Below are 23,284 nucleotides of genomic sequence, written 5' to 3' on the forward strand. Positions count from 1 at the left end.
GGAGGGTTATGGATGTTGCATACAGGGAGTTTGGGTATTGAAGGGGGATTCTGTATATTGAGGTGATTAGAAGCTATAGGGAGGTAGTGGCAAAGGACAAGGTCCTGATTCACTTCTTACATTGGGACTCAAACTACAAGCCATACCACTGCAAAACAATACACAAATATTGAAAGCAAAGAATGTAGGTGCATGAACTTACAGTCCTCATATTTGAATGTTTTGTGTAAACATTTCTCGGTATAGCAGATAAATAGTACCTGGATATCCAGTCAGTAGCTTCCATTTCCCATGACGAATAGCAGCATGAATTGATACATTGAACATTGAATGTTCATATTCAGGGATGGTGTTGGACAAGGGTGTTATGGGTTCATTATTTGCAGAACCTAAGAAGGAATAAGTATGAAAGAGCTTTCAGCATGTTATCCTTATATTTACCATCACAAGACTAAATGATCACACAATCCCCATCCAATCACAGTTCAAATTTCAGTTGTGTATATACACTGACAAATATAAATTAGATACATGATGTCCCATAACCACAGTTGAGCGCCAGGACTATTATTATTTATTTAACGTCAATACTGGCATCTAGCACATTGTGCCCATAATGGGCTGCTCTGGGACCAATGGTTTACACACTCAAAATGTATTGCTGTTCTCACCCGTCAACATGCAGGAGCCAAAGTGGTGCCAATCAATCCCCATTAACTGCTCCTAGTGCAAGGAGTATGATCAGGAGACTGCAGATTGTATCACAAGCAGGGGCACTTGACTAATGCTTATCAGTGCAGCTTATTGTCACAGAGGATGTCCAGAAAAGACACTGACACAGCATTGCAGAAATGATTACACAATTCTGTTTGTAAAGAGTGTGTTACTTACATGGAAAAGAGTCCACAAACAAAGGGTCTATATTATGCAGCAGCTCTTTTCTTGGGGATGGCCTTCCTTCACTAATGACAAATACAGAACGGAAAAACATTACTTTATTAATATATGCTAGCAGTATATTCTATATATCTACTCTACTACAACTGGGGGATTCTCTTGGCAAGAAGATAGTTAAAGAAACACATATCAAAATCATTTTATACCATACAACAGCTTTTCTCAACCAGGGTGCCCAGGCACCCTGGTGTGCCTTCAGGCTTCTTCAGGGGTGCCTTCGGGCTTCTTCAGGGACGCCTTGGCAAAATGCCCCAATATTGTATACCAGCCAGCCGGTGGATCAATCCTGCCTTTTAGTACACAAAGTCACAGGTTTTCATTGTGCACTTTTATGACCTTCTAGCTGCCTGCATCCTAACAACCAATTATCAGTTGATAAAGAGGACGTGGGGTGCATGCACATCATCCTTGTTTGCCCCACCCCTGCCGCTCTCCATCAGCACTGGAGTCACATTAACAGAGTAAGGGAGAGAAACAGAGAGACACACTGGAATACTAGTCGGTACCAGTGTGCAAGGTGTATTTGCTTTGGAAGAGTAAATCGCCTCTAACATTGGGTGTACCGGATGTGTGTAGAATAGTTTTTTACATTTTAGAATGGGGTGGCTTAAGATTGTGCAGAATTTTAAAGAGTGCCTTGAGATTATCCATAATTTTAAAGGGTGCCTTGACTGAAAAAAAGGTTGAGAAACACTGTCACACAAGGCAAATAACCTACATCTACATGATATCATGCATAGTTGGTACACATGAAATTATTAATGCTCTGAAATGCCAAAATCAGTTAGAGGATTTCCAATGAAAATGAAAATCTCCATTAGGAATGAAAGTCAAGCTCTACCTTAATAGATCCTACCCCAAAAAGAACAGGGAAATACATTTAGACTTTGTAACATGACATTTCAGGCCCAAACTTGCTGATGTCAGAACGGAGGGTTTGTGAATAACACATAGGTGTAGCTTTGCCTTGTTCAGCCTTGTATCAAAGTAAAGGCAAATATTACAGCATTCTGTCGCCCCCAGGACTGTAGCACAGTTGAAAACTGTGTTAAAGTGGTAGTAAACTACCACTTTAAACGTGTACCTACAGGTAAACTTACAATAAGCCTTACCTGTAGATACAATGAATATCTCCTTAACCTCCCTAGCGGTCTGATTATGTCCATATTTCTGTGCTCAAACGGTACATTTTTTTGCATGGAAATATGTATTTTTGTTATTGTAGGCCTGTAATTTTTAGGAATAACTCACTGAAATCTTTCCGAACAAGAGTCTAGTAAACATCCCGGGTAGGATAAAACGTGAAACACGAAATCATAAATTATAATTTAATAAATAATCATAAAAAATAATAATATAATAATAATAAATTTAATTCAATAATATAATCAAACCAAAAACACTGAATTTTGAAATATAGCGCCAAGTTTGCATATCACTGAGCAAAGTCGCAAAATCGTTTTCAGTGTCTGATGCCGAATTTCCCCACAAATCATTATCACTCAATTCTGGAAGTGGTTCTGATTTACTATCGCTGTTCTCTAGCTGGTCTAAAACCGCTTTTGACCTAAAGGGACGCTTTTTGGACGCCATGGACATTTCTCAGTTTCCAGGCAGAAAGAACAGTCAAAATGCAGGCAGGGCACAGGACAAAGCATTAGGGACAAAATGTATGTGAAATGGTTTGATACAGTAATGTTTTACTATGTGATTTTAGTGAATGTCACTTTTTGTCATTTTCAAATTTCCCGCTGTTACATCCGCTGTATGTCCCGATGCTCGCAGGGGACGGAACCCAGATGACAGATGCCGGCATCCGCCGGATTACATTGCCGGGGACACTGCAGGAGGGACATCGCGGGAGCGCAAGACAAGGTAAGTGATCGAGGGATCCCGGAGCAGCGCTGCAAGGTATTCCCAAGTGTAGCTCAGGGGTTACCGCTTGTGGTACTGAAACTTTACCCCGAGCTACACTCGGGAATACCGCCAGGGAGGTTAATGTGCACTGTTTAGGAGATATTCACATTGGCAATAACTGATGACATCACCAGCATATGTGCAGCAACATTCTGCATTTAGGGTGTAGCAAACTTGCTCATCACAGTTGGACGCGGAGTTCCCCTTTTTTATTAGAAGTATTCCTCAATCCTTTATTCCCTACCCCCTCCCTTCCTGAGAGGCACAGGGACAAATGTGTAAGTGTTAAAAGTTGCCAGCAGGCTGGAGCTGCAGGGGGCCCAGCGCTACAAAGCCCCTCCATAGAGACAGCAGACACTCTGTCCCAAGGCCTGTGTAAAATATCACACCTCCTAATCAAGATAAGATAGTTTTTTCCCAGGACTTGAAAAAAGTTGGAACCTCATAAAACCTAACAGTTAAAGGTGGCAGAATGAAATGAACATTCCTCAAGTCAGGTTTTTCCCCTATGTTTTATGTCATGGATTATGATAAATGTTGGTTCTAATTCAGGGTTCGCCCGACTGACCCCTCCCAAAACAGCGTATTGGCCAGTGTTCAGAGCCACCACCCCCCCCCCCCCCCCCCTGCAGGGGGACTTTAAAAGAAAGGCTGGCAAGCCTAAAAAGCTAAGCTAAAGACATCTCCTAATTTTAACATCGTAACAGCAGGAGATCAAAGACCCTTTCCGCTCTGCATCTTGGATCTGCTTACCTTAAGGCTTAACATGGCAAGTAACTTAACCTTTTAACTTCTTCCTGTTATCTCTTTGCAGTGCTGGGCTGTTTCCTATTTTTTATATATACAGTAAATATATATCTTAGTTACATCTTTTTCTGTAAATATTTTATTGCACCTGTTTGACTCTTTTAGTAATAAATCTTTATTTCTTAAAGTGTTAAACTGTTTCTAAAGCGTTTAATTGCAATTCACGAATTCCTGCCTTTTGAAGAGACGCTACCGTGTTTGTTTAATCCTCTGCCCAATCTGCCTGCGGTGACCGTATTGGACAGGAGACTTTCAACCATTACAGTGTATATTGGATAAAGAGAGTTTCCCCTTTCTCTGTACAAAAAGGGGTGGTGGCAGTGAAGGGTTAGTTGCGTGATTAACCCGACCCAGTAACAAGCGCATTCAGGCTGCCGGTGCGTCGATTGTGTTCCATTAGCTGGACAATCGTTGTGCAGGGCGCAGCTGAGTGTGGCATTGTTACGCGCGTCACATCGCGGTTTTAGATCGGCCGGTCCTTTGGTCACGAGTTTGGTGAGAAGGTCTGGGGTCTGACGCCGCGGGCGTGACGTATTATTGTTAATCGCGGTTGTGCGGTTGTCGCATGTTGAGGGTGGCGATCAGGCGACCGTGACTTAGGGCACACAGAGTGCAACTTGGAATGCCACGCAGCCAGGGACCGACTGACAACTCATGGGGCCCCCAGGCAATAGGGGATCAAGGGGCCCCTGTGTCCTTGCCCAAATTTAAAAAAGCCTACGAAAAAGGTACCAGGGGCATCTCATGGGGCCCCCTACTGACCCCGGGCCCTCGGGCCGTGCCCAAGTTTCCAAATGATCAGTCCGCCCCTGTATGCACCATCCCACGATCATGACTCATTTACAGAAGTGACATCATGGTGGCCCAGGCATTCAGATGTCGCAAACTCGGCAGGAAAACCAGGTGAAGATAGAAGCACCTGGCAGAAGTGACAGCGCAATGTTGGAGGGCTTCGTTTGAAAGGTAAGTTTGCCATAATGCATATATTAGTGCATATTAGTACACATTATGGAATAAAACTGAAGAAGGTCCCCAAAAAAAAATTATTTATATATATATTTATATATACACATACATACATATATGCACACACACATATACTGCACATACAGTCAGGTCCATAAATATTGGGACATTGACACAATTCTAACATTTTTGGCTCTATACACCACCACAATGGATTTGAAATGAAACGAACAAGATGTGCTTTAACTGCAGACTGTCAGCTTTAATTTGAGGGTATTTACATCCAAATCAGGTGAACGGTGTAGGAATTACAACAGTTTGCATATGTGCCTCCCACTTATTAAGGGACCAAAAGTAATGGGACAGAATAATAATCATAAATCAAACTTTCACTTTTTAATACTTGGTTGCAAATCCTTTGCAGTCAATTACAGCCTGAAGTCTGGAACGCATAGACATCACCAGACGCTGGGTTTCATCCCTGATGATGCTCTGCCAGGCCTCTACTGCAACTGTCTTCAGTTCCTGCTTGTTCTTGAGGCATTTTCCCTTCAGTTTTGTCTTCAGCAAGTGAAATGCATGCTCAATCGGATTCAGGTCAGGTGATTGACTTGGCCATTGCATAACATTCCACTTCTTTCCCTTAAACAACTCTTTGGTTGCTTTTGCAGTATGCTTTGGGTCATTGTCCATCTGCACTGTGAAGCGTCCAATGAGTTCTGAAGCATTTGGCTGAATATGAGCAGATAATATTGCCCGAAACACTTCAGAATTCACCCTGCTGCTTTTGTCAGCAGTCACATCATCAATAAATACAAGAGAACCAGTTCCATTGGCAGCCATACATGCCCACGCCATGACACTACCACCACCATGCTTCACTGATGAGGTGGTATGCTTAGGATCATGAGCAGTTCCTTTCCTTCTCCATACTCTCTCTTCCCATCACTCTGGTACAAGTTGATCTCGGTCTCATCTGTTCATAGGATGTTGTTCCAGAACTTTGAAGGCTTTTTTAGATGTCGTTTGGCAAACTCTAATCTGGCCTTCCTGTTTTTGAGGCTCACCAATGGTTTACTTCTTGTGGTGAACCTTCTGTTTTCACTCTGGTGAAGTCTTCTCTTGATTGTTGACTTTGACACACATACACCTACCTCCTGGAGAGTGTTCTTGATCTGGCCAACTGTTGTGAAGGGTGTTTTCTTTACCTGGGAAAGAATTCTTCGGTCATCCACCACAGTTGTTTTCCGTGGTCTTCCGGGTCTTTTGGTGTTGCTGAGCTCACCGGTGCGTTCCTTCTTTTTAAGAATGTTCCAAACAGTTGTTTTGGCCACGCCTAATGTTTTTGCTATCTCTCTGATGGGTTTGTTTTGTTTTTTCAGCCTAATGATGGCTTGCTTCACTGATAGTGACAGCTCTTTGGATCTCATCTTGAGAGTTGACAGCAACAGATTCCAAATGCAAATAGCACACTTGAAATGAACTCTGGACCCTTTATCTGCTCATTGTTATTAAGATAATGAGGGAATAACACACACCTGGCCATGGAACAGCTGAGAAGCCAATTGTCCCATTACTTTTGGTCCCCTAATAAGTGGGAGGCACATATGCAAACTGTTGTAATTCCTACACCGTTCACCTGATTTGGATGTAAATACCCTCAAATTAAAGCTGACAGTCTGCAGTTAAAGCACATCTTGTTCATTTCATTTCAAATCCATTGTGGTGGTGTATAGAGCCAAAAATGTTAGAATTGTGTCGATGTCCCAATATTTATGGACCTGACTGTACATACATGCAGCCAATGATCAATGAAAGTCTTCCAGCATGTCTGTTTGACAGAAGCTGATCTAACAATTGACTTCTGCCAAACAGAGAGGGCCAAGCACAGGTCAAAATTCATCCGGTTCCTTGAATCTATCTGTATCCTGCCAAACTCAGATATGCCAGTGTAAATGAGGCTTTAAGCCCCGATTCACACTGAATACGACTTTGAAATCGCTTGACTTCATGCACAGATGTCTATGCAGGTCATTACCCGAGATCGCATAAAAAAAAGTGCAGGAAACTTTTTTCAAATCGGTGCTGCACCGCAAAGTCGAAGTTGCACTGATTTAAATGATTCCATTGCTGCCCATAGGGTGCAAATTGTAATGCGATTTGAAACTTCAAATCGCATGACAAGTTGTGCTGGTGTGAATGGGGGGGTAGGTGACGTGTGTGGACGCAATGTCACTCCTTATTGGTTGGTGGGCAGAGCTATATTTTAAAATATAAAAGATGAGGTTGCTTTGAGGAAATAGATACCAAATACTCCATGTCTTAAAATTGTGTGCGCCCGCGATAACGCCAAAAAACTACGGTGCCCAAAAATCACCATAGGCGATGCTTTAAAACCGTTACAGATCATTAGTTTAGAGTTAACTAGGAGCTCTTGTGCTAGAATTATTGCTCTCACTCTGACGTTCGTAGCAATATGTCATATGTGTGGTGCGACCGTGGTTCACATACGTGTTCACAATTTAGGCTTGAGTTCACACAGGTGTGCGAGGCAATGGGGGTTACGTCTACTTTTTTGTTATTTTAATATATTTTATCATAATTTGAATTTTTAAAACTTTTTTTCTTTTTTTTTTAATTTATTTTTACTTGATTTTTTTACTTGAGATCCCAGGAACCACTGGAGGAGGGGGGTCGCCAGCGGGAAGGGGGGGGGGGGCACCGTGCTGCTGGCTCTGTGAAAATGATCGGCAGCTACAGAGCTGCCACATCACTTTCCAGTGGCTGCTTCAGACAAATTAGGCGGCCGCGAGGCCCCAGTGGGTGAAAGGACTTAGTCAGCCACCTAAATTGCCTAATTAGAGAGCCGCTTCTGCTTGCAGGAGACAAACAGCAATATAAATACCACAGGGGCTCTTAAAGTGGAACTTAACTTTATCTGAGCTCCACAAACTAAAAATGTTATTTCATTCATTTTTAATATTCAGTGCAATCTCACCCATCCATCCTTGCCTCCATGCTTTATTTTGTTGAAACATATTTTTAAAAAACACCTCTTAGCATTTTTAGCCGTGACCATCTTAAGAAAGAGCAGATGGTTCATGTAGTATTTACTTCCTGAAATCCATCATCCCTTAGCTCAGACATGCATGCATGAGGGTGTGCTTAGCTGAGAAAGCCCCTCCTCCTCTCCTCCAGATGAAAGAAAAAAAATGCCCATGAAGACTCCTGAGATGGATGACATTTTGTCCTAGGCCAGAAACCAGGAAGCAACTAAAGAAATCTACGTACTTATGCTAGCAGCACAAGGATTACAAATAGTTAATGCTGATTGAGAGAGTAAAGTTCTGTTTAATTTTCACCACTGTATCTGTTTAGTAAAGAAAAATTACCTGATTGTCTCCCATACATCAAAGCCATCAAGGGGCTTCGTCCCATTGGTAGATCCTCCTGCTAGGTGTACTAATGTGGGCAGCCAGTCTGAAATATGGATCAGCTCTGTGTTTGTGACTCCAGTCTGCTTTAACAAGGGGCTTGTAACAAAGCCCACTCCTCGCACTCCTCCTTCCCAGAGGGTCCACTTCCTCCCACGCAGAGGCCAGTTGTTTCCCCCTGATAAGGTCTGACCACCGTTATCTGTAAGCAAAATGTTGGAGTTATCAATCTGACAGGAAGCTGAGATAGCAATGCAAATAAAATAATTTTCTAATTTTGGCAATACTTGATACACTGAATAGTCTAAGAAATGTACAATCACTGGGCCACTCCTAGCCTGAGCAACAAAAAAATCCAGATCAGCATATGCTATAGCTCCTATAACTGGAACAACACGGGATACCCTACTCCGTAATGCTGTCTTCACTCTGTATCACTTGAAATGGGTCATGCATTGTTTTGGCTCCTCTGGCACAGAAGCTGCACAGTCGTATAACAACTTATTGATGGAATGGCCTCTTACATGACCTAGTGACTGTTCCATTGAAATGTACCCATTGGACTTCTCAGGCCTTCTGCTTACTAAGCTGTACTGTATCTTTCTAAGTCAAACAAAAGGAAAAGCAAAGTAGAGAGCAGCGGCGTTGCTAGGAGGGGGGTGCAGACTGCACCCGGGTGACCAGGGGCCGTAGATAAGGGGGTACCACCAGTCCTCCTGTCACACTGGGCCCCGGCAGCTGGGTGAATTGAATATGGGCAGAGAGTGTGATTGGCACAGCAGGGGGGCAATTACTGGAACCAATCCCCTGTATGGCTCTCTCTGCAGCAGGTGAAAGCTGGCTTTTTCTCCTCTCCCACCAGATGGCTTTCAGCTGATACAGAGAGAGCCATACAGGGGATCAGTTCCAGTAATTGACCCCCCCTCCCATACCCATCACCCTCACTGTGCACCATACATTCCCCCTGCTACCCAGGCCCCCTTGTGTGCCCCTGCCTTGCTGCCAGCTCCCTTCCTCTCATTCCCACCGGCAGCTGCAAGCACACAATAGGATCCTTCAGGATGGAGAGTGCGAGAAGGGTCCGGTAAATATGTCACATTTACCTGCCTCTTTCTTTCATGAATGAGCACAATGTGTGTTTAGTACCGATCACTCACTGTGTTCGTTCATAACTGAAGCACAGAAAACTTTGGGGTTTTATTGGGGGGGGAGGGGAGCCATTCGGGTTGGCTGCAGTTGACACCTGCCAGAGGGGTGACACCCGGGTATCGCCCCCCACCCCAAATATAAATGAGCCCTTACAGTCTTGATAAGGCTGCTTTCACAGTGATACATTGTGCTTTACCCGCACCGAGGGTGCAGCACAGTGCATCTGTGGCTTGCCTGTGGGCTAGCTGCGTTCTGCCATAAACATCTATTATATCTTGCTGGTGCGGTGTCTTTCTGAAACGGTCCCAAAACTCTTACATTCAGTTTGCGGTGGAGGGACACATCAGAGGGCTCTAAGGACCACATGTTGAGCACCTCTGGTGTATACAGTATGTACAATTTAAAAAATGACAGAACCCAACTTCCAAACAAGTAATGTGGATGCACGGCTCTCCTCTACTGCGCTATTGTATTCTGACAGTGTAGGCTCCCCCTATTAGAATGCACAGATCAGCACTGCAGCAATTGCCTACAAGCGCTGATCAAATGCTGGTTTTCCAGCATGACTGTTTGACAGAAGGTGGTTGTTACACGGGCTTCTGTTTAACAAAAAGTAGTACACACAGACCACTTGACCAGCTGATTTTCGGTATGCGTGTACCCGGCCTAACTCTCTACTTCATCACTCACTTCTACCAGCCTAGCTTATTCACTGCCAGGAGATTGCTGGTCATTTCTAAAATAAGGCAAGATATCTCCCTCACCTAACATAACATGTATATCACAACACATTCATTTATTTCCTCAGATGACCTCATCAACACATACTTTTATTTGATGCCTGCCTATCCACCTGCCCCCTGGTCCCCATTCTCTCACACCTACTATGGCCACCCTTTAGCTCTATTTTTTTCCTTAATCACATCTGCAATCTCTCCCTATCTACTGCCATATTTCCCTCTCCTCCAAAATATACACCGGTGTCCCCCATACTTAAAAAGTGCTCCCTGGACCCCTCCAGTCTGACCAGCCTAAGGCCCATCTTGCTCTCCTCTCCTTGCACCTCCAAACATTTTGAATGCCTAGTCTACAATTGTCTGAGCTATCACTCCACTGTTAACAAGCTTCTCGACTCCTTACAATCTGGCTTACAGATCCAACACTGCACAGAGTCTGCCCTCCTAAAACTTGATAATGACTTACCAACTTCTAAACCGACGGCCACTACTCTGTACTTATAACCTTAGACCTTTCTGCTGTGATACATATAACCACCCGCTTCTCCTCCAAAAACCTCCGCTCTCATACAGTGGTGTCACTATGGGGGTGTAGTTGGTGCGGACCGCACCCAGGTGACACACTCAAGAGGTGTGATACCATCCCATCCGTGACAGTGCACTGATCGATATCTGCTCTTTCCTGCTCCTGCTATCACTCCACAGCGGCAGGACAGAGTACTGTGGGAGGCTAGGGGGGGATGGGACCTCAGGATCTAAGGGGGTGCTGGGGTTCTTTCAGTTCTGCCCCCCCCAGCCTGGCCCTCTTTGGTACAGTGTGCCCACCCCTGCAGAGCTCCTCTCCCTACACCCGCACTCAAGGATGGGACAGGGAGAGCAGCCGACACAGTCAACGAAAGTGAACAGTGAACTCTGGACAGGAGAAGTGGCAGTTGTTCAGGCTTTCCTGTCATAAGAGCAATCCTTCATCATACAGAAGATGACACTGGATTGTGCCAACATCAGACTGTACATCGTATGAGTACCCACTCTACCCACATTTCCTGCTGCCTGGAGAACAGCAGTCCTTGGAAAAGATGGGGGCAGGTAATCATACAGTGCACTGTCTAATGTTAGAGCAATCCAGTGTCATCTTCTGTATGATGAAGGATCACGGTCATGACAGGAGGGAGAGCACAGCTCAGCCTGAACTGTTGCCACTTCTTCTGTACTTCCTGCCTGTAACATTCAGGGGGAGTGGGGTGGAGAATTGTACTGGGAACACAATGGGGGGGGGGGGGTGAGGGGTGAACAATCATTTGGGCATTGATTGAGAAGTATGTGGAGGAGTTATGCTGGCATGAGGAAGTGGGGGAAGGGTATGTGTTATGAAACAGGATTTCTGGGGAGGGGGTGGGGGGTCCACTAAATGCCCTCTGCCAGCACTGACCCTATGTCTTCTTCTCTGCTGACCACTGTACTGTACAGTGCCCTGCTGACCCCCTGTACACTGCCCTGCTGACCCCTGTACGCTGCCCTTCTGACCCTTTGTCCTCTGCCCTGCTGACCCCTGTCCTCTGCTCTGCTGACCCACTGTAAACTGCCCTACAAATCGCCAACCTTATCCTCTGCCCTGCTGACGCCTTCTACAATGCCCTACCAACTCTCATACACTACACTGCTGACCTCGCATCTTCTGCCCCCTGACATTTATTACTGTACCCCCACATTGGACAGGCTAAATCCAGCAGTGCTCATAAAACATGGTGCGGGGAGGATGACACCATGTTTTACCACACCAGATGACAACAGCCCTAGTGACGCCACTGCTCCCATAACCTCCAAGACTGGCGTTTCCTAGTTCCCCTTCTACCAATCTCAACTCTTTTGTCTCTCCATCTCTATTCTAAAGACACCCAAATCTATTTCTCTAATCCTCAACTCACCTCTTCTGTCTCCTCATGCATCACCAATTGATTACTTTCACACCAATTCCTCAAAACCCATTCTCTCCAAAACAGGTGCTAGGGAGACTCTGACCTCTCCTTTCGGCCCCACATCCAATCAATCACTAAATGTTGCCTCTTTATCCTCTGTAATATTTCCAAATTCTACCCCTTCTTAACTAATAACACAACAAAGCTATTAAATCACTCCCTAGTTATCTCTCACCTAGACTATGAAGCTATCGCCCCTTCAGTCTATCGTGAATGCTGCTGCTAGACGTATTCACTCTACCAAGCTTTGGTGGCCGTTGCCCCTCTCTGCCAAAGCTTTATAGAAGCTGTATTAGTTTCCATGAATGAAAAACGCTCTATGAATGAAGGAGGTGTATTTTTCACCCACCCATCCTTCATTCAGAGAGTGACTCTCAGTGTCTATAAATTGGGGAAGGAGGCAGAAAGGGCAGGCATAGTCGGCACTCTTCTCAAGTGCATATTACAAGTCCCTTGGTTCATATTAACCCCTGCAGTACCAGAAGATTACAGCTGCAGGGGAAGGAGGGGAATCATTGGACAAAGAATTTCAACTAAAACCACAGCCAGCAGCAAAAGGAACACTTTCCATGGATTTAAAACAGTGTCCCTTTTTTAATTCTGACTAAACTTGGGCTTTAGTTCACGTCAGAGCATTGAAATATGAATTCAGATTTGCTATGAGTTACTGCAATTTACACACTGGGTGTTATTTAATAAAACTGGAGAACAGAAAATTTGGTGCAACTCTGCATAGAAACCAATCAGCTTCCTGGTTTTATTGCCAAAGTTTAATTCAATAAGCTGAAGTTAGAAGCTGATTGGCTACTATGCACAGCTGCACCAGATTCTTAGAGCTCCAGTTTTAGTAAATCCACCCCATTTCTCTTTGCTGATAAAGAAATGAATGTGTGTTCAAGAAGAAAACTTTTAGATAGTTATCTTCCATTAAAAGTCCTATTACCTTTATCTACAACCCAAAAAATAAAAAATCCTCATTTACAAGCACATTTAGCTGTGATCTCCTGGCACCTGTACCTTCAAGAGAGTCTTTATATCATCTGCACAAATTCCTGCATATTTTTCAAAACTAAAAATTATCTATTGTCACACTGAACGTGGTCAGGCTTACATTTGTTGAGCTACCTGTGGAGCTTCAAGGACAGCTCCAGCACAGAGGCTGCAGTCCGCTCTCAGCATGCAGACATAGAGAACTCCGGCCCCCTCATTGTTTTCAGAACATCAGAGCGGAGCACCATGTGTTAGTGACTCTCAATACTTTCCACCTGGTGAGCGTCACAATATGTCTGCTGCTCAGCAGGTAACAATTTGTTCTGACAATTATCAGAGCCTTGTGCCAAGCTGCTTTATGTTTTGTACAAGATATTATTTGTGTGGGCTGCGATAGATGTGACAGATTATAAAATGAGAGACAATGTACCTCTCATCTTTATAAAACCATTTTATGGGCTGTATATAGACAGTTACTGATTCTGCTCTGCAGTTGTGCCCTAGGGTGACTTTGCTGCTTCTCCATAAATAGCTGAGCCTGCTCAGTAGGTGGGGGAGAGTTTGGTTAAAGTGAGAGGCTGGAGAGCAGGAGCCTAGGAGGGGGCCCATAAAGATGAGGGATCACCCACAGGCAGAGGAACTGGAAAGGAGGAAAGCTCAGGACCTCACCAGCGCCCAGAGAGGGGACCACCTGTGCAGCAGGGAAGGAGAAGTCCAGGCCTGAGAGCAGCCATCGACCCATCACCTCACAGACAGAAGGTGTGAGTAGACCTACACCCCCTGGGTCAGTAAGGGGGAGGAGCACTGTAAAGTGAAACTGGATTAGCTTGCTAGCTGGGGCTGTATTACCGTTTAAAGTGACAGGCACTGGATTCCCTGCCCAGGGATTCCTTAAGACAGCTGGAAAGAGGTGTATCTTGGGTGGTATGCTAGAAAAAGCTGGCTAGCTCTCTGAGAAGAGAATTTTGCTGTTTAAAGAGACTTGTACATAGTTCCAGGAAATTGTCTGATGTTGCCGTTCCTTGGGCATCCCATACACCCCTTACCCCAAGTTCAATTCCCCAAATAAAAAACAAAAAACAAGCTCAAGGACTGATTACTGTCTCTTACATGCAAGTCTGTGTGGAAAATGCATGTTGCCTGGCTGTGCAGGACCATAGGGGGACCCAAACCTCAGCAAGTTTAAGGGGGTAGTGTTACAAATAGGTGAGGTATATCCGAGCCATAGTAATCTTATGGGATTGGGAATAAGGAATAGCTGGGCTGCACCCCTTAATCCAGGACATAGCCTGCCAAATATATCTGGAGATAGAGGCTGAATGTGAAGGTGATAGAACTGCTCTGTATAATGTTACACATTTATAAGTAAAGGAATGAAGAAGACTGACAATCGCTTATTGGGAACAAGTTCTGAATTATCCTGTGTGAGAGTGCCTGCAACCAAGAGTGTATGAGTAGTCAATATAACAGAGTTTTCTTGAACAGAAACTCCAATACATTCATGTGACATCAATGCAAAAGGGAGGTGCACTGGACCAGCATGGTCATTGCTCGTGGCCCACCAGGGGCCTCCTTACAATTGGCCTAGTCAACAGGATGGGGTATGTGACCACATGTGGAGAATGTGCCAGCCTTGCCAGTTGGGCCTTGACCATAAGGCAAAGCTGAAGAATGAGTGGCATTTCAGCAGCAGTAAGTGAGTGTGAAATCTTTTTGGATGATGTTGCCAGAGAAAGAAGTGTGTTTCGACTCCCATGAAAGAGAGCCTCTGAAGTTGGGGTCCGGCCCTATATCTCGGTACCAATAAGTTGAGGATCAATGGTGGATACTGGGATACAGTTTATGCCCAGGAATGGACTGGATTTATTTCTGTGGTATCAGAAAAACAATGGTGGCAGAATGCCAATGCTGTAACCGTGTAACACTGATCATTCCCCCCTCCCCCTCCAGGTAACTCTGTGAACAGTGCCATGCCTAACTGTTCAAGATGCTCCAGAAGTGAAGGGAGCCTTGGGTTCCTTTTAGCACCTGGGAGGAGAATGGAACATGGGAAAAGATTTTGCTTGGCAGAAATGCAGATTATGGGTCCTTGGTGATGGATCCCCTGGGCTTTCCTGGCCCCAGTCAGTCTTGGCTGGTAGAACTGTGGAAAGACTCCTCAAATTATCAATTGAGTATACTCAGCCCACAGAGAGCGTGTAGGAATGGAATTGGAGGAAGCTCAATTGATAGGTGTGGAGTCGGCTCTGAGTGTGCTATTAACCACAACCAAACAGTAACTGGAAGAACCACAGCAGTCTATGCAGAAGGGGCTGGAGAGGAATACCAAGGTGACACATGTACCTCTGGAAGTTGCTCGTGAAGGGGAATGTTTCCCCCTGACAGGATGGATTGATGCTGTATCCCAGATAATGTGGAGCTATTAGTGGATTGGGTGGATGCTATGGGTCCTAGTAAGTTGTTTGGAGTGCTGTGGACAGCAGTAAGACCTCCAGTGGAAGTGGCACAAGTCCCAGCTGTGGGTGCTTCCAGCCAGCTAAAGAACCCTAGTGCTCCAGTGAGTCTAGAGGAGAAGATCGATGACATTAGTATGAACATTGACAGCATCTAGATTTGGGCAAATAAGTGGACTTGCCTAATCCTCATTGTGTTTGAACTAATTTTTATTCTTGTAATTCTAAGTACCCTGTTTTGTAGTGCTAATGTAACCATTCTATGATTGGGTTGCTAACTGATAGGAAGAGGGGTTCCTCCAGATCTTCAATGTTCTGGGTTATTGTGCATTATTAGTGTTTGTAACATAGTAAGGATAGGTCAGGTATTGCACCTGTATCACATCTATGTGTATTTAAAAGAGAAGTAGGGATTTCGTTTTTTTTTTCCCATTTATACTTACCTAGGTGGATGTAGCATCGGTTCAATGCTGCATTTGTCCCCCTCCAGTTCTAAGTGTGAGAACTCAGCGATCACATGACCACTTAGCGCTACGTTCTCTGTCCAGAGAGCCGCTCTGCAAACACCCCCCATGCACTCACAGGAGCATTAGGCTATGGAGAGGAAAAGAAAGCAACTGGCTCAGGCTCTTAGCAGCTCACTGAGAGGCTGAGCCAGGTGCTGCTCCAGACACCGGAGTGGATCCCGACTTTAAAGTCGGGATCTTTCCCCAGCAGGATCTGCTGAGTGACGTCAGCTGACAGCGGGCTTCAGCCCGCTGTCAGCTGAAAACAGGTCATTGCACTCCTGTGATCCACAAGGGAAGTACAGCCAAAAGAGCTTTGACTGTACTTCTCCTTTATGTGACATCTTATATTTTGTTCAGTATTACAGAGTGTTTTTGAGGTTATGTCATCAGCCTTCCAAAGATGCCATGCCATTGATAGGGAAAGAGGGGGTTAAGCAGGGGTTAATACCCTGTTTTGGAAAGTCCTGATCCTGGGAGTAATTGAAGGATGAGTTGTCTTCTCCCTAAATAATGGCACTGCAGGATTGAAGTAGCAGATGTTCATGGGAAGTAGTGACCATAAGCAATGAAAATGTGAGCTACAGGGGACTTCAAGAAATACCCCTCTAGGGTAAACCCTAGCCATAGATGGGTGTGGTATATATAAGCCAAGGAAACCTTGTGGGGTTGAGAGTAAGGAAGAGCTGGGTGGCACTCCCTTATCTGGTACATAACCTGCCAAATATATCTGGTGAGAGAGGCTGAATGTGAAGGCGATAGAACTGCTCTGTACCATGTTAAACATTTATACGTAACACAATGGAAAACGATGACTCTAAAGTAAGCTGGTTGTTTGCTCATTGTAATGCTTCCTGCCAATGCACCTCCAATAAGTATATTAAATCATAACTAAAAAACAAAACCTATTTGTAATCAGTGATCTGCATATTGTACATACAGTATGTCATTATAGGTACAGCAACATTAGATGATTGATACATGTGGGGAAGTAATGTGAACATTGATTATTCGTTATACGCCAAGCCTCCTCACATTTTTCCTAAAATGTATGCTGTGAACAGCAAAGTTGGACTTTGACAATTGTTAGACGCAGCTTTTCACAGATTGGTGAATCTCTGTCCGTCTTTACTTCTGAGACACTCTGACTCTCTAAGATGCTCTTTTTATACCCAATCATGTCACTGAGTTGTTGCCTTAATTTAATTATTTATTTGAAAAATGTTTTCCAGCTCTTCCTTGTTAGTACTACTTACATTGGCAGCTTTTTGTTGCCCTGTCCATTTTGAGACGTGTTGTTGCCATCAATTTTAAAATGACTGTTTTTCTTTTCTTAAAATGGCACATTTTCTCAGTTTAAACATTTGATATGTTTTCTATTGTGAATAAAATATGGGTTTATGAGATTTGCAAATCATTGCATTCTGTTTGTAGATTTTAAACAGCGTTCTTGGAATTGGGGTTGTACTTTTATGGAGCATTTATACTGTATAAGCTCAAGCATATTTCATTCATCACAATACGTTGTGTGCCATTGTGTATAACAAGTGAAAGCTGTACAGTGATTCCTGTAGATGACACTTGCAGGGGTGGATATGTTCCATAGTATCAAAAAGCAGCACCCTAAAAAAGAAACATTGTGTGTGTTTGGTGCCCCCCAGTGGTAAGTAAGGAATGTAACAGCTATGCATAAAATCATCCTCAAAATACGTTTGTTTCTCTACACATTAAATGAAATACAATGAAATTTCAATAAAATGTTACTCTGGCTGATCTCATTTTAAGACCAATTTTTGGAATGTTAACTCATCCAAAATGTACTTTAGTTTTCAGTCCAGTGGCTTTATACATCTCACTAAGACTTCATTCACATGACTGTAAAAATGTTACTGCTGTTCTTACAAATGAGTTTTCTAAAGTTCCTGCATAATGATCAGTAAAGTATTTGCATACAGATGCATTTAAATGTGTAAAGACGCATACCTATGCGTACATATCCTGTTTTTATGATCATTTCTTTTTCCCCTTGTTTAGACCTAATTTACACGCGTACAAATGTGTATACATACATAAGCATACAAATCGCATATTTCTAGTTGCAGATTTTTGGATTCTGTGTTACTGATCTGAAAGCAGCTCATGTTTACGCACCTGTGTGAATGGCTCCATTGCAAACAATGTAGCTGTGTTGGGATCTTTCATTTTACGGCAGCATCTACAGGTGAGTAGGGCTAGTAGTGATGTAATTGATGCGTGGGCAGGGTTGGCAGCTGTGTCATCAACAGGTGGGCGGAGACAATCATGCGATAATCAATAGCTGGCCATGGATGGGTGTGCTGTCATCTACAGGTTGGCAAAGCTATTACTACCGCCATCAAAGGGTAAGCAGAGTCAGTGACATCGTCATTGGGCGGGTAGGACTATTAGTGCCATTCACAACAGGTTGGTGGGGCCAGTATTGATGTCATCGATGTGTGGATGGGGCCAGTAGTGACATAATCAATGGGTGGCTAGTAGTGGCGTCATTAACCAGTGGGCGATGTCCAGTATTGATGCCATTAACAGGTGGGCGGAGCCAGTTTTTACATCATCAACAGGTGGGTAGCACCAGCAGTGATGTCATCAATGGGTGGGACTAGTGGTGACATCATCAATGGGTGGGTGGCGTCAGTTGTGACATCATCAACAGGTGGGTGCAGCTGCCATTATCACTGGGTGGGCATGGATAGTAGTGCCATTATCAATGGGTTGGCAGGGCTAGTAGTGATGTCATCAACAACTGGGCACCACAGTAGTGACGTTATCAATGGGTGTGCAGGGCTAGCAGTACCGTCATCAAAGGGTGAGTAGAATTGGTAGTGTCATTATTACTAGTTGGGCGGAGTTAATAGTGTCCTTGTCACTAGGTGGGCAGAGTTAGTAGCGGCGTCATCAGGCGTTGTTGTGTTTAGCATCATTGATCTCACTGAGATTCCAGTTAACCTGAACATCCCCATTGGTTGCCATGTTTTCTAAACTTAGGGTTTACCTGTAGAGAAGATCAGGATGGTGTTGTCCCAGAGACCCTTCTGCTGCAGTGCTGCTGTGACATTTCCCACCGCCTCATCCATGGCGGACACCATCCCGGCGTAAAGACGTCTGTTCTTGTCATGGATGGAGCTATAAGGCTCAGTGTACTTCTCAGGAACTTGTAGAGGAGAATGGACAGCCTGGAAGGCCAGATAGAGGAAGAGAGGCTGCAAGAAGAACACAGATTTGTGAGAACCAGACAGTGAGAAGCTATCACAGAAAAATCAAAACTGAATGCATTGGGCCAACTTGTCTAGATGTCAGTGTACATATCTGATACCCAGAGGACCCCCGGGGAAGCTGACAATGTAGTAGCCAGTTATCATACAGTGATAACATCGATCTTCTGGTTCTGAGCAAGCGACTTCCCATCTGTACTCTGGCCATAGGGGGAAGGGGGAGGGGGTCACCCACTCAGAGCCTCCACCATTCTCAGAATGCCTTGTATTTTTGTCAGTAAATACAAGGTGTTCCGTGATTGGACTAGGTGGAGATTGTGACATCACTGCCCCCCTGCAGCACCTATTCCATCCAGAGATTGTTCTGTATTCATTTAAAAAAATACAATGATGGTGGTGGTGCTGAGCAAGTGTCCCCCTGTGTTCAGTGCACAGAGGGGAAGACACTCACATAGCACCCAGATCACAGCTATCAGTGCTAGCAACAAAGCAAACATGATGTCAACCTGACCTTCCACACGATACATGCCGTTATACATGTGCATTACAGAACCAATTTGGATATAATGTCGGTGTCACTATGAGTGCAGGCCAGAAAGTTCTAAGGCTACATCCAAGGATCCATCAGCTGAAAAAGAGTTCAGACAGTAGCGGGATGTTGTAATATAGATTCCAAAGGTGCTGTATATCAAATTGTGTCCCCCTCCTACAAAGGATAGCAGTACATTCCAAATTTGCAAGAAATAACTTACTCAGGGGTAGAGTTGAACTTTATCTCAGAAATGCACCCTGTGTCTTCATAGTAGAATGCCCCAGGTTATGCGGCCCTTAAAATGCTTGGCAGGGTATTTAAAGAGTAACTCCACTTTTGCTGACAAAAAAACATTCCCCTCTGGGTGATCTATGTACATTGCAAGGATTTAACAAACTCTGTTGCCGATTCCTACCTTTTGTTATTCTGAAAATATAGCTTTTGTTTGTCGGTGTCCATGAGCAGAGTGAATCTGTATGCAAGTGGTTTCATAATTATGGATCAGCTGCTGCACCTACAGGGCTCTAGTGAGGAAAGTGGCAGGGTCTGCGTCCCTTTAGATGTGATTTCCCTTTGGGAGTATCTCACCAAAAAATTACATTTTTGTTGCAGGGGATGCTGAAAATCTGACTTGTAACTTAGTGCAGACTTCTGGGAAAATCAGTAAGCCAATCACACAAGCAAGAAATGTCATTTCTGGGGGGCGTTCTGTACAACATCTGTGTACAGAACACCTCCAGGTAGCCATATTGCATTGCATTTTACAGATTACAACACTGCAGATTGAAAAGGAAAGGTCATTTTTTTACATAGTAACATTTGATTACAATATGAATAGTGTTAGTTTTTGTTTTCTATTTGCTCTTTTTTTCTCACGGAAGTGGAGCCACCTTTTAAGAGTACACACAGGTACCTCTATGTGCTTATTGTCTACGACTGCTGAAAGTTGGGCATGTTTTAAATAACTATTGGTTTACAAAGATAGAGGGAACAGTGGCTCCTGCCCAAAGTGATCCAAATTGGCCCTAGTATGTGAGATATGGACCTTCGATTGTATAAGGGTCGGATCTAGATTATGTGATCTGGTGGTGCAGTAAAAAAAAGAAAAAAAAAAAGTCAGGGGGCATAATGTCAATAGTGTGACAGATGCAGAATACCAGTATTCCTTGTTCATTCGGCTTGCTTCTGTACCATGAGCCTCAACCCAAGTAACATCTGATAGGTGGTGCAGAGGGGGTGCAGGAGTGAACAGGGAACACTAGTATGCATTAGGCTGTCATTAGATTAGGATGATTATACCCCTTACATCAGGAGTTCTCATCAGAGTTCTCCCTTACATCACCATCACAGTTCCCCTTTACATGAACTGTCCTCATCAGATTGCCACTTACATAAAATGTCCATATCAGAGAGCCCCCTTACCTCAATTGCCTCAACAGAATTCCCCCTTTCATCAACTATTCACATCAGAGTGCCCCTTTACATCAGATGTCCTCATCAGAGTGTCCCCTTATATTGAATGTTTCCATGCCCTGCTTACATCAATTGCCTCCATCAGAGTCCACCTTACATCAACTGTCCCCATCAGGTCTCATGGATTAGTGGATGCAGAGATCTGGGTGGCACAGCTGAATGAATATGTAAAGTGCTGAGTAATTGATGGTGCTATCCATCTATATACACAATATATATATAGTAAATATACTATACACACATATATAGTAAATAAATTACAGTTGCGCGCACCTTCTCAGACTTGTGATTAGTGATGACATCCACAGCTCTCTCTGTAAATAGGTGAGTGGAGTATTTCTTGTCATACCCTTTGGCTGGTTCTTCTCCATCCCGAAAGTCAAGCGCACACATGGTTTTGTTCAGAGCAACAATTTCATAGCATCTATCATGGCTGTAATAATCTTCACCACCAAGAAGATATCCTGAAATACAGAACAAATACACTGCTCAAAAAAATTAAAGGAACACTTTGAAAACACATCAGATCTCAATGGGGAAAATAGCATGCTGGATATCTACACTGATATGGACGGGTAATGTGTTAGGAACGTAAGGCCCCATCGTTTGGTGGAAATGAAAATTATAAACCTAAAGAAGACTGAATTTAAAGACACCCCGAAAATCAAAGTGAATAAATGATGCAGCAGGCAATTCCATTTTGCTGAAATTTCATTGCAGCAACTCAAAATGGTACTCAGTAGTTTCTATGGCCCCCACGTGCTTGTATGCTGCCTGACAATGTCGGGACAAGCTTCTAATGAGACGACGGATGGTGTCCTGGGGTATTTCCTCCCAGATCTGGACCAGGGCATCACTGAGCTCCTGGACAGTCTGAGGTGCAACTTGGCAGCGTCAGATAGAATGATACATGATATCCCACATGAGGCCAGGCATTGTCGTGCACCAGGAGGAACCCAGGACCCACTGCACCAGCATAGGATCTGACAATGGGTCCAAGGATTTCACCCCGATACCTAAAGGCAGTCAGGGTGCCATTATCTAGCCTGTAGAGGTCTGTGTGTCCCTCCATGGATATGCCTCCCCAGACCATCATTGACCCACCACCAAAATGGTCGTACTTAACGATGTTACAGGCAGCATAACGTTCTCCACAGCTTCTCCAGACCCTTTCACATCTGTCACATGTGCTCAGGGTCAACCTGCTCTCATGTGTGAAAAGCACAGGGCGCCAGTGGTGGACCTGCCAATTCTGGTGTTCAATGGCACCCAGTAGTGACACTGACCATAGCCAAAATGCAAAACTATTGAAAAACAGTCAGAAAAGATGAGTAGGAAAAAAATGTCAGTGGCCTCCACCTGTAAAACCATTCCTGTTTTGGGGGTCGTCTTATTGTTGCCCATCTACTGCACCTGTTAGTAATTTCATTAACACCAAAGCAACTGAAACTGATTAATAACCCCCTCTGCTACTTAACTGACCAGATCAATATCCCAGGAGTTCAATTGACTTGAAGCTATAGTCTGATTAAAAAGTGTTCCTTTATTTTTTTGAGCCGTGTACATAAAAACAAAACTGTAGCAGTTGTCAATGTTACTTCACTACCATGGGGTCAGTTGATCCATGTTTTCACCTACGTTTCACACAACTTTCACCTAAGATTTATCCAAAATTCAAATAAGATTCCTTTAGATTTCTTTAGAAAATGAGTGATTCTTGGGTGAAAACCCAGATAATGCTACATTTGCACAGATGACTAGCCCCGCAGTGAATGGCAATGGCAGGAATCTGCTGATTTCAGTTGCTGTTTTTTGCCACCTGTGAGCAGCTATCTGTGGTCACCAAACCCGTACACTTTAATGATAGGTCAGAAGCAACTGCAGCTATCTGTGGCTGTTCACACAGCCAGTGATTACCTGCAATGATCTCTGCTGGATGCATACAAAGTGCAGCAGCCGGAATCCTGCCACTACCATTCACGCCAGGGCAAAATACCAGTGCGAATGTAGCCTTATTGGTACAGTCAGTTCCCCATATTAAGTCAGAACAACCTGTCACAATGAGTTGAAAAAAAACCATCACTGGTGATCTGCCAGAAATCCAGAGTACGTCTAATTTCCTCAGCCGAAAACAGAGCC

General features: G+C 44.1%; 1 protein-coding gene across 1 annotated transcript in view; it reads right to left on the reverse strand.

Annotated features, from left to right (window-relative positions):
• Nucleotides 1-23,284, reverse strand: part of ARSB (arylsulfatase B) — a 56,583-nt gene that overhangs the window by 4,895 nt on the left and 28,404 nt on the right. The window contains exons 3-7 of the mRNA XM_089658362.1: nt 21,419-21,609; nt 18,921-19,128; nt 8,040-8,283; nt 892-962; nt 261-389 (exon numbers count right to left, since the gene is read on the reverse strand). Coding sequence (XP_089514488.1) covers nt 261-389; nt 892-962; nt 8,040-8,283; nt 18,921-19,128; nt 21,419-21,609 — 843 coding nt within the window. The remainder of the gene's footprint in view (nt 1-260; nt 390-891; nt 963-8,039; nt 8,284-18,920; nt 19,129-21,418; nt 21,610-23,284) is intronic.

Source organism: Staurois parvus, unplaced genomic scaffold, assembly GCF_062004578.1.
Source record: "Staurois parvus isolate SC_StPar_1 unplaced genomic scaffold, SC_StPar_1.0 ptg001065l, whole genome shotgun sequence".
Taxonomy (NCBI): Eukaryota; Metazoa; Chordata; class Amphibia; order Anura; family Ranidae; genus Staurois; species Staurois parvus.